The sequence below is a fragment of the Salmo salar genome, chromosome ssa09 (genome assembly GCF_905237065.1).
Source record: "Salmo salar chromosome ssa09, Ssal_v3.1, whole genome shotgun sequence".
Classification (NCBI taxonomy): domain Eukaryota; kingdom Metazoa; phylum Chordata; class Actinopteri; order Salmoniformes; family Salmonidae; genus Salmo; species Salmo salar.
This window is the reverse complement of record NC_059450.1, coordinates 127,015,265-127,027,961: the sequence shown is the minus strand read 5'-3', so window position 1 is coordinate 127,027,961 and position 12,697 is coordinate 127,015,265. Positions and strand designations below refer to the sequence as shown.

Here is a 12,697-nt window from a genome sequence, read left to right as displayed (position 1 = left end):
ATGATACGTCTTCATGGAGGCCTGTGTAGTAACTTGTCTTGCGACTCCAGAACCAATTCAGCTCTCAGACTTAATATATTCTGGTCTAGAACGTATAAGCCGGAGACCTGGAGACTAGAAGTCTGTTTCTTGGTTTGTGTACCAAATAGCACCCTATTCTCCATATAGTGTACTACATTTGACCAGGGGACATAGGGCTCTGGAACCAGGGAACATAGGGTGTCATATGAAACAAGCATATAAGACGTCATTCTCCGATCAGGATTTCTGGAAAACCTGGGAATTTGGGGAAAGTTACCTGAGTTTTGTAACCATAGACGTGATAGAACTATCAGTATTTTATTAACAGGCCCTGTCTCTGCTGCTTCCTCCAGTCAGCCCCCTGCTATTTCACAACGATCCCTTGTCATAATGCATAACGGAAAACACTAATGATTCTTACAGGTAGATCTGTACAATGTCACACCTTGGCGAATTATTCAAAACTAGCTTGAATGATGCTGTCTAGTCTATCATCTCGGGAATGTCCCAAATGGCACCTTATTTCCTATATAGTGCACTACTTTTGACCAAGTCAAATTAATTTATTGTGTTGGAGGTTTCATGATGCTTGTATCTAAACCAAAGTAGATCATTGTAAGATTGTTCTATACATCATTTGAGGTTAAGTGTATCCTAGTAGCTGTGTGGGCTAATAGTCAAAATGTTTGCCTTGGGGTAATTTGAGCCAATTACCATGGGGTATGTTGAGCCAATAACCATGAGGTATGTTGAGCCAATGACCGTGAGGTATGTTGAGCCAAATACCATGGGGTATGTTGAGCCAATGACCATGAGGTATGTTGAGCCAAGTACCATGGGGTATGTTGAGCCAATGACCATGGGGTATGTTGAGTCAATGGCAAGTTGAGCAAATTGAAATGTTTTCTTCCCATATGTAATCCAAGGCATTATCACAGGGATAGGATGTAACACCCAGGACTGTCCTATTTTAAAAGTGTTTTACAGTGTTTATTAGGTGTTAAGCCTGTGTTAAAAGATGTTTAACATTATTTAAAGACAAAAAAGTGATTGTAATTGTGTTAAAGATAGACATCGTTTAAAAAGGTAGTGGTAATATTTAATTCAGTACAGACATTTGAAGGCGGCTTAACTTACCCTGTCCCACAGTCCCCATACCCGGTGTCAGTTGTGCCAAGAGACTACTTTTTTTTAGACAAGCTATGTTTTCAAAACTGTAATGTTTACATGAATTCTGATTATTTCCATGGATACACAACATCCTGAAATATATGTAGATATCTTTGTTAGAAATAATACTATATTTCCCTTTACGGAGTGATACAGAATGGAAAAAATGGCTCAACTTACCCAACTCTCCCCTACAACTGAATGTTGACATAGCTTAGCTTGTGAAATACAATTCATTCGCTTTTTGTGAGGAACTCCCCACGTTGTTACCATATGATGCTATACTCAGTACTGACAGGAACACTGCATACTAACTCAGCTCCCAGCATCCCATTGTTAACCCTCAAAGGGGCAATCTGAGATTGGTACAGCCATTTGTGCATATTTTGGGGGGATTTTTATAGCTCTGTTTATGAATTTGAGAGTGTTTTCTTCTTTAGGCCCATCCCTCAGCCGTTTACCAAAACAAGTGGTGGAGTTACCACTTTGTTGTTATCATGTCAGGATGAGACCCAGATGATGACACGAGAGGCAGATGGTTCAAGTCTCAGAGATTTATTGAAAATACAGGGGCATGCAAAAGGCAGGTCGAGGACAGGCAGGGGTTCGTTATCCTGGTAATAGTTGGCAGACGTAGACGGTACGCAGGCTCAGGGTCAAGACAGGCAAAACAGGTCGTAACCGGGGAGACTAGAACAAAAACAAGAAAGAGGAACGGGACAAGGCAAACTGGCAACAGTCAAACAGAAAACACAGGTATAAATACACAGGGGATGTATGGGAGACACCTGGTGGGAGACACAAGACAAGGTGAAACAGATCAGGGTGCAACAGTTGTTTTTCGAATCCTAGATTTGCCCTTCAAGGTAAGGTACTGGGACTCTCAGCATCCTATTGTTAACCTTAAAGACATACTACTGCATTCACATGTGAAGTATTGCATTGTGTTCTGCTATTCTGATTATGCAAATTGATTAGATATGTATACTTTCTGAGGGAGTGCTAATGTTGTGTTTTATTTTTGGCATTCATTCAGGCTCCAGAGGGCTATACAACATGAATCAAGAAACATAATATGTTTTTAACATAAATGATTTGAAGTCAGTATCACCATCCTTTCAACAGACAGTGAGCGTTTTCTCACATATATATCACCATATCACTGTTCCTCATTCATCTTTTTGCACTTCCATGGATATTCTCAGCTTCACAGCTACAGACCTGCTGGAGTGTCTCATCTACTCATTAGATCTCTATCTCCATGGTAACATGAATTGGAAGAATCCTTTTCTAATATGAAGGTACTTCACTGCTACTTCAGACTGGTTACTTCAGACTGGTTACTTCAGTCTTGTTAAGGTCACACAGAGGAACACTCGCTTGGCTGAGATACCTGTTGAAAGTCGTAAAACAAAACTTTTTTTTGTAAAAAATATTCCCGAACCTCTTACATATATTTTTTAATCGTTTTTTATGATAGGACAGATAGGAATAGTTTGGGAGACAGACATAAAGGATTTAAGGGCACAGACAGACGGCTGAGCAGAAGTAGTGCACTTTATAGGGTACCATTTCAGAGTCAGACATAGCCCATGTGTCTGCTGCTCCTCTCCCCAGTCACTCAGTGTTCCAGCAGTCTGCTGGCCTTTACAGAGAAAAGTCACACTGCATGTGTTAAATGAGTTAACCAGCCTGGGTGTTAAAACACTGTCATTACTCTCTCATCTAACAGGGACATGCTGCTCCGGGAGATTGCCTGGTTCCTCTGGCTAATGGAAATACTTAATTATGGATTGCAGAGTGAATTGATTGTAGATTGTTTAATATGATTATAAACTGTAACAAATCACCATAGATGTGGTGGGACCCTGAGCCTGACTGCCAGTCTGTGGTGCTCTCATGCAAATTATTTTTCACTCATTGTTATGTTTGGCTTGGCAATGACAGCGATTGGAGTTGGGAAACCTTGACTTTGGACTATGGGCTGAAAATAACTGCCTGCATTCCCCAGCATGTGTCATAAGCTGTAAGAGTTAGGGTTCAGGGGACATGTACTGTGTAGTTTCTGGTGTGTGTACTGTGTACTGTGTAGTTTCTGGTGTTTGTGCCGAATCTAGTGAACAGTAGGAGTGTTCTGTTCCTTTAACCAGAGAGAGAGACACTGCCCTCCCTGACGGTAGGGTTATCTCTATGGTCCTGCCGACCTCACATATCTCTGTCTCTCATAGCGCATGTGGAGCAGCTCAACACAGTGATTGACTTGTTAGTTGGTTTGTGTTGTGCAGACACATCTCTTCAATTAGCTCAGAGAAGCAATTTGATTTACTGTACCATTTCCAAAGGTACAGTAAAGTTGCACAGCTCACGCATTTGAAAATGAAATTTCAATCACATGCGAACAATCAACAGATCATAGAAATATATTATCTTATTCCCTTCTGTTAGAAGTTAGATGATAACTGACCCATATCACCCACACACACTGGCATGATTGTCTAGAGGGTTCTCTTCCTCAAAAACTTTTTAGAAGGGTGTTGTGTTTATCTGGATTTTTTATGCCGATAACACATCACTGGGATTTTCTCCAATTTGTCTCCCACAACAATTGAGTTTGTTAAATTATGAATTCTATTTTTTAAAGGCTCTATGGACATATGAGACACAGGCGTGTGTTTGTGGCATTGTTTGTTCCTCTCACGTGTAGGCAGAGAGTCTGAGCGAGGCTTCCTTCCCTAACATCTTTAGTGTATTAAAGAGTTCATCTGGCTCTGGTATTTACAGCCACACTCCTCTCCTCTCCTCTCCTCTCCTCTCCTCTCCTCTCCTCTCCTCTCCTCTCCTCTCCTCTCCTCTCCTCTCCTCTCCTCTCCTCTCCTCTCCTCTCCTCTCCTCTCCTCTCCTCTCCTCTCCTCTCCTCTCCTCTCCTCTCCTCTCCTCCCCTCCCCTCCCCTCCCCTCCCCTCATCTCCTCTCCATAACATTCTCCTGTCCTCTCCTCAACACTCTCCTATCCTCTCCAATAGTCATAGTCTCCTCTATGTCACACTCCCCTCAGTCCACTAGGTGGGGCTAAGCACAAACTGTTACTTCTGACAGACTACTTCTCACTCCTACCTCTTGAGTGTGTGAGTTTTGTTTATGTGGTTTAATAATTAGGAATTGATACACAGATCAGTGACTGGCCCTGGAGGACTCAGCTCCTGTAGGCCCATCTAGAGTGTGTTTATGGCTTTCTAAATCTGGAGGCCAGCTTTGTTCTGAATAAAATGACTTACAGCCTCCAGTGGTGCCTGCCTGTTCACAGAGGTGACTAATACTGCAATATGGTACCATGTCTGTCTGGACCTTGTCTGACTAGAACAAGATAACTCTCTGTCTAGCTACTAGTTTTCAGAAAGGAACGGTGGATGTATGTTCTGTCTTCTACATGCCAGTGTGGTTTCTACATGTGTTTTCCATGGCATAAATGAATATCATATGTATGAGCTTGTATTGTGATTTTTTCGTGTGATTTTTCCTTAAATTTAAACGTAATCTCAACAGAATCAGAAAGTATAAAATCTGAAGTGGGAGCAAATTATCAGTATCAAAATGATTACTAAATAAAACATCTCAATGATGACAATACCTTCCATTAATCTTACAACTATTTCCCCGTATAGTAGCGTGTCGCACCACAGAGTATTAGTGTAGAGTGCGTAACATGGTCTTGGAGGGGTGCTGGGTGGTCCAGGCGTGAGTCTGGCTTTGGTGTGTTCCATTCCTCCCTCTTATTTCCTCAACCAGCCAGCCTAGTGAGGCTCTCCTACTATATAAGTTCCCTCTCCCCAGCCTGCTCCCATTTCTCAGTGTTTCTGTGTACCTTGAGGAGCTTCCTGGGATATCATCATGAAGATCCTGTTTGCAGCTCTCTTTGCTGTGTTTGTCCTGTCGAACTTTGACGTGGCGGACTCCTCTTCTTATGATAAGATAGTCTACCACAGTAAAGTCAGGGCAAGAAAAGAGGGGTAAGTTTATTATTTTATATTAGTATTGTTATTATTATTATCATTAGTAGTAGTAGTAGAATTATTATTATTATTGCTATCATTATTTGTATAATTATTATTGTTATTATTATTGTTATTATTACTGTTATTATTATCTGAAGGACTTGATCTGCATTCACTGATTTATGCTGATGCATACACAGTCTATATAAATGTGTCATGCAAAAGTTGTTTTTAATCCAAACTTTTGCTGACTTGAAACGCAACTCTTTTTCTGCTTTTATGATCATTTACGGAAACAAATTATATCAGAGACTTTAATTCTGAATATGATTATTTCATAATTGCTCAATTAATCATGCTTTAAAGTTCACTAAATAACATTTAAGAGCTAATGTAAATTGCTATGTCAGAATCAAACAGACATACAGTATTTATTACATGGTATGCTGAGTGCGGAACACTTTAGATATTCCAAATGTGCTCATTTAACCATCTGTCTCCTCTGTTTCCCTGGCGACCGTTAGACCCAACGTGTGCGCTCTGCAGCAGGCCATGGGGACCAAGAAGAAGTACTTCAGCACGTGTCGTAATTGGTATCAAGGGGCCATCTGTGGAAAGAAAGCGTAAGTGACGTTTAGTTTTTTGGGGGTTCCTCCAGGACACATTCTTTCCTTTGGGTTGAAAGATTAATAATATGACACTGCTAGGTTAGGGTCAGAGCTTTGTTAGGGACCTCTGTACGGACCACAGAGGATGTGTCCCAAATTGCTCCGTATTACCTATATAGTGCACTACTTTTGGTCCATAGGGGGTCATAAGGCTCTGGTCAAACGTAGTGCACAATACAAGGAATAGGGTGCCATTAGGGACCCAGACATGGACCCAGGAATGATGTAGTCTCATGCACCACACAGAAATGTCCAAATGGACACAGGGTGATCCCTAGTGCCATGGAAACTCATATGGACCACATAACTTCAGAGCAGAGCTTAATAATAACAATAATAATAATAATAATTTGGTGGGTGCTTATATTTGTCCTTTTCACACATGTACAAGTGTGTATTAATACACGTGTGAATTGGTAATGTGTTTTTTTTTCCATATCCCAACTCCCTCTGAGACACCCTCAGAGAGTGGGTTCACAGCCAAGGGTAACATTCCCTCACTTGGAAGTCAGTGTAACAGATTTATGTGCCTTTCGTGAGGCTTTGAATCAGTTCCAGAGTTGGATATGGTACAGATTATACAGGGTATGTGTTATGGTACGGGTTATACGGAGGATGTGTTATGGTACGGGTTATACGGAGGATGTGTTATGGTACAGATTATACGGGGTATGTGTTATGGTATGGATTATACGGGGGATGTGTTATGGTACGGATTATACAGGGTATGTATTATGGTATGGATTATACGGGGGATGTGTTATGGTACGGATTATACAGGGTATGTGTTATGGTACGGATTATACAGGGTATGTGTTATGGAATGGATTATACGGGGGATGTGTTATGGTACGGATTATACAGGGTATGTGTTATGGTACGGTTACACGGGGTATGTGTTATGGTATGGATTATACAGGGTATGTATTATGGTATGGATTATACAGGGTATGTGTTATGGTACGGTTTATACAGGGTATGTGTTATGGTACGGGTTATACGGGGTATATGTTGTGGTACGGATTATACGGGGGATGTGTTATGGTACGGATTATACGGGGTATGTGTTATGGTACGGATTATACGGGGTATGTGTTATGGTACGGATTATACAGGGTATGTGTTATGGTACGGATTATACAGGGTATGTGTTATGGTACGGATTATACGGGGGATGTGTTATGGTACGGATTATACGGGGTATGTGTTATGGTACGGATTATACGGGGTATGTGTTATGGTACGGTTATACGGGGTATGTGTTATGGTACGGATTAAACGAGTATGTGTAGATTTACGATCACCCTTTAGAACCAGTCAGGGAGTTCCCTATATAGTGCACTACTTTTGACCAGAGCCAAAAGGAGTCCACTATGTAGGGAACAGGGTGCCATTTGGACGCAGAAGGGAGTTTTAGGAAAGATAACAAAAGGTCTGTGTTATCTTTGACTAATTTTGCCACTAACATCAGAGGAAGGTCTAATGTACAGTGGGGGAAAAAAAGTAGTTGATCCCCTGCTGATTTTGTATATTTGCCCACTGACAAAGAAATGATCAGTCTATAACTTTAATAGTAGGTTTATTTTAACAGTGAGAGACAGAATAACAACAAAAAAATCCAGAAAAACGCATGTCAAAAATGTTATAAAATGACTAAGTCATGTTTTGCTGAGGGGTCAAATACTTATTTCCCTCATTAAAATGCAAATCAATTTCTAAGATTTTTGACATGCGTTTTTCTGGATTTTTTTGTTGTTATTCTGTCTCTCACTGTTCAAATAAACCTACCATTAAAATTATAGACTGATCCTCTTTGTCAGTGGGCAAACGTACAAAATCAGCAGGGGATCAAATACTTTTTTCCCCCACTGTATAAGGATGACCTGCCATCAAATACCCTCTCATCATCTTCATCCATGTTGAGAAACAAAGAGACCTTTAATGGTACTATGCCTGAACTTGAACTTGAGAGTAGTTGAGAAAGATAGGTTTAATTAACATAAACATGAACAGCAGTCAAGATTAATCTAGGATGATGACGGACCATCAAATACCATCTCTTCATCTAGTGTATGTTGGGAAACAAAGACTACTCTGAAGGAGAGTTCAGAGGGTTTAGTAATGAACGTCAAAGGAACAAGATTTAAGATTATACCCAAGCAAGCCTTCAACTCTTACATCAATGAACAATCCCAAACATTATAAAGATCCTGGTTCCTATGGTTATGATGGTTATTATGGTATGGTGAGCGTGGTCGCCGTAGGGACGCCACAGTGGTGCACCGCTGTTTCCTGGCTCTGATAGGGCAGTAATGTGTCAGCCATATTTACTGGTTGGAGGTTGAAACAGTGGAAACTCTTTGAGTACAGACAGAAAAGACAGAGCCCACATAGTACAGAGAGGTTTCCCACATAGTGCTGCTCACACGAAACAGACACAGTACAACCACATATTATAACAACCACATAGTATTTCAAGGATCACATTGGAAAAAAGTGTATTCCAATGTACTTTCATGTGAAATCTATTATTTCTTTCTACTTCTGAACTGTTTTAAACTGTATGGATTGTTTTACCAAAAAAATACATCTAATCAAAGAACAGAATGGTTCCCATGGTTCCAGCTCTCTTATTGACGTTCTGATCCATGCCGGACTCAGGTCATGTCCTAGTTCCCTATCATCAGTTTGACAGCATGGACTCTGCTGCTGGGTTGTGTTGCAAGGTGATGCACTTACACTAGTAGATGATGAGCAGTAATAGTGTTCTATGTAGCTATGTTCCTGGATGCTGAGTAGTGTTCTATGTAGCTATGTTCCTGGACGCTGCGCAGTGTTCTATGTAGCTATGCTCCTGGATGCTGAGCAGTGTTCTATGTAGCTATGTTCCTGGATGCTGAGTAGTGTTCTATGTAGCAATGCTCCTGGATGCTGCGCAGTGTTCTATGTACAGTTGTGGCCAAAAGTTTTGAGAATGACACAAATATTAATTTTCACAAATTTTGCTGCTTCAGTGTCTTTAGATATTTTTGTCAGATGTTACTATGGAATCCTGAAGTATAATTACAAGCATTTCATAATTGTCAAAGGCTTTTATTGACAATTACATGAAGTTGATGCATAGAGTCAATATTTGCAGTGTTGACCCTTCTTTTTCAAGACCTCTGCAATCCGCCCTGGCATGCTGTCAATTAACCTCCGGGCCACATCCTGACTGATGGCAGCTCATTCTTGCATAATCAATGCTTGGAGTTTGTCAGAATTTGTGGGGTTTTGTTTTTCCACCCACCTCTTGAGGATTGACCACAAGTTCTCAATGGGGTTAAGGTCTGGGGAGTTTCCTGGCCATGTACCCAAATATCTATGTTTTGTTCCCCGAGCCACTTAGTTATCACTTTTGCCTTATGGCAAGGTGTCATTCATGCTGGAAAAGGCATTGTTCGTCACCAAACTGTTGGGAGAAGTTGCTCTCGGAGGATGTGTTGGTACCATTCTTTATTCATGGCTGTGTTCTTAGGCAAAATTGTGAGTGAGCCCACTCCCTTGGCTGAGAAGAAACCCCACACATGAATGGTCTCAGGATACTTTACTGTTGGCATGACACAGGACTGATGGTAGCGCTCACCTTATCTTCTCCGGACAAGCTTTTTTCTGGGTGCCCCAAACAATCAGAAAGGGGATTCATCAGAGAAAATGACTTTACTCCAGTCCTCAGCAGTCCAATCCCTGTACCTTTTGCAGAATATCAGTCTGTCCCTGATGTTTTTCCTGGAGAGAAGTGGCTTCTTTGCTGCCTTTCTTGACACCAGGCCATCCTCCAAAAGTCTTCGCCTCACTGTGCGTGCAGATGCACTCACACCTGCCTGCTGCCATTCCTGAGCAAGCTCTGTACTGGTGGTGCCCCGATCCCGCAGCTGAATCAACTTTAGGAGACGGTCCTGGCGCTTGCTGGACTTTCTTGGGCGCCCTGAAGCCTTCTTCACAACAATTGAATCGCTCTCCTTGAAGTTCTTGATGATCCGATAAATGGTTGATTTAGGTGCAATCTTACTGGCAGCAATATCCTTGCCTGTGAAGCCCTTTTTGTGCAAAGCAATGATGACGGCACGTGTTTCCTTGCAGGTAACCATGTTTGACAGAGGAAGAACAATGATTCCAAGCACCACCCTCATTTTGAAGCTTCCAGTCTGTTATTCGAACTCAATCAGCATGACAGAGTGATTTCCAGCCTTGTCCTTGTCAACACACCTGTGTTAACGAGAGAATCATTGACATGATGTCAGCTGGTCCTTTTGTGGCAGGGCTGAAATGCAGTGGAAATGTTTTTTTAGGGATTCAGTTCATTTGCTTGGCAAAGAGGGACTTTGCAATTAATTGCAATTCATCTGATCATTCTTCATAACATTCTGGAGTATATGCAAATTGCCATCATACAAACTGAGGCAGCAGACTTTGTAAAAATGTATATTTGTGTCATTCTCAAAACCTTTGGCCACGACTGTAGCTATGCTCCTGGATGCTGAGTAGTGTTCTATGTAGCTATGCTCCTGGATGTTGAGTAGTGTTCTATGTAGCTATACTCCTGGATGCTGAGTAGTGTTCTATGTAGCTATGCTCCTGGATGCTGAGTAGTGTTCTATGTAGCTATGCTCCTGGATACTGAGTAGTGTTCTATGTAGCTATGCTCCTGGATACTGAGTAGTGTTCTATGGTGCTATGCTCTTGGATGCTGAGTAGTGTTCTATGTAGCTATGCTCCTGGATGCTGAGTAGTGTTCTATGTAGCAATGCTCCTGGATACTGAGCAGTGTTCTATACTCCTGGATGCTGAGTAGTGTTCTATGCTCCTGGATACTGAGTAGTGTTCTATGTAGCTATGCTGCTGGATGCTGAGTAGTGTTCTATGCTAGCTATGCTCCTGGATGCTGAGTAGTGTTCTATGTAGCTATGCTCCTGGATGCTGAGTAGTATTCTATGCTAGCTATCCTCCTGGATACTGAGTAGTGTTCTATGCTCCTGGATGCTGAGTAGTGTTCTATGCTAGCTATCCTCCTGGATACTGAGCAGTGTTCTATGCTCCTGCATACTGAGTAGTGTTCTATGTTCCTGGATACTGAGTAGTGTTCTATGCTCCTGGATGCTGAGTAGTGTTCTATGCTAGCTATGCTCCTGGATGCTGAGTAGTGTTCTATGCTAGCTATGCTCCTGGATGCTGAGTAGTGTTCTTTGCTAGCTATCCTCCTGGATACTGAGCAGTGTTCTATGCTCCTGGATACTGAGTAGTGTTCTATGCTCCTGGATACTGAGTAGTGTTCTATGCTCCTGGATACTGAGTAGTGTTCTATGCTCCTGGATACTAAGTAGTGTTCTATGCTCCTGGATACTGAGTAGTGTTCTATGCTCCTGGATACTAAGTAGTGTTCTATGCTCCTGGATACTGAGTAGTGTTCTATGCTCCTGGATACTAAGTAGTGTTCTATGCTCCTGGATGCTGAGTAGTGTTCTATGCTCCTGGATACTGAGTAGTGTTCTATGCTCCTGGATGCTGAGTAGTGTTCTATGCTCCTGGATGCTGAGTAGTGTTCTATGCTCCTGGATGCTGAGTAGTGTTCTATGCTCCTGGATGCTGAGTAGTGTTCTATGCTCCTGGATGCTGAGTAGTGTTCTATGCTCCTGGATGCTGAGTAGTGTTCTATGCTCCTGGATACTGAGTAGTGTTCTATGCTCCTGGATGCTGAGTAGTGTTCGCTACAACATACTTCCATGGTTGGTTTCATTGACTCTCCCCTTAAACTGCCCTTAACAACTTCTGAGTCTTTTGGAGAGGATCAGCTTGAGCAAAATGATGTGTAGTATCACTGATCTACAAATAGTATTCCCTGACAAATAATAGTATTTGTCGAACCTGGGTCCAGCAACTGTGAAGCCAACACCTTAACTGTTACACCAACAGGTCCAAACCTCTTGGCGTAACTGTTAATGTGTTGGCTTGACATTCGCTGGATCAGGATTCGAGTCCCGGTGTGGACTACCTTCCGAATTCGCTACAACATTCTTCCATGGTTGGTTTCATTGACTGTCCCCTTAAACTGCCCCTAATTGACCCATTTTAAGCCACAACCTCCGAGTCTGTTGGAGACGATCAGCTTGAGCAATGTGAGGTACGGAACATTTCCTAGCATTTTCTACCTGCAGCAAACCTAACGGATAATGCTGGATAGAACCCCCCCACAAAAAACAACCAAAACAACTGGCACCGCTCATAATGATGGGCCACATCATTGGTAATTATCTGTTTATTGGAAAACGCACAGTTTTCTCCATTGACCAGATGCCAGTACTACAGTAGTATTGGTTTGGCTAGCTGACATACAGAGATCTCCAGTCTAAAGTAGAGCTGCTGACTAGACAGAGGGAAGTTTCCGACCCCGGGGCCAGGCCAGAGGGAGTCTTGGTTCTCCTGTATGTGCGTGGGAGAGTGGAGATGGTTTTGCTGACTGTGCCTCATCAGGGCATGTGTGATCTCATGCCTGGCTCGTCCCCCCACTCTCCCTCTTCTCTTCTCTGTGTTTCCAGGGGCTAAGTTCAAAAGAAGGCAACTATGGCAGTCAGCCATGAGCCATGAGCCATGAGCCATGACCTCTCCTCATCTGGTACCATACCCTATTCCCTCAAACTCAAATCTGGACCTTGAAGTCAGTTCCACTGCGTTTTTTCATAGTTTCCCTCTAATCAGAGACTGATTTAGACCTGGGACACCAGGTGGATGCAATTAATGATCAGGTAGAACAGAAAACCAGCAGGCTCCGGACCTCTTAGGGTAAGAGTTGAATATGTCCTATATAGTG

At 42.2% G+C, this 12,697-nt stretch overlaps 1 protein-coding gene across 3 annotated transcripts in view; it reads left to right on the top strand.

The window, feature by feature from the left end:
- Positions 1–4,894: 4,894 nt before the first annotated feature.
- Positions 4,895–12,697, top strand: part of LOC106612876 (periostin) — a 32,634-nt gene continuing 24,831 nt past the window's right edge. For all 3 annotated transcript variants that reach the window (XM_014214481.2, XM_014214482.2, XM_014214480.2), the window contains exons 1-2: positions 4,895–5,197; positions 5,707–5,805. In XM_014214481.2, coding sequence (XP_014069956.1) covers positions 5,079–5,197; positions 5,707–5,805 — 218 coding nt within the window. In that variant the 5' untranslated portion in view covers positions 4,895–5,078. The remainder of the gene's footprint in view (positions 5,198–5,706; positions 5,806–12,697) is intronic.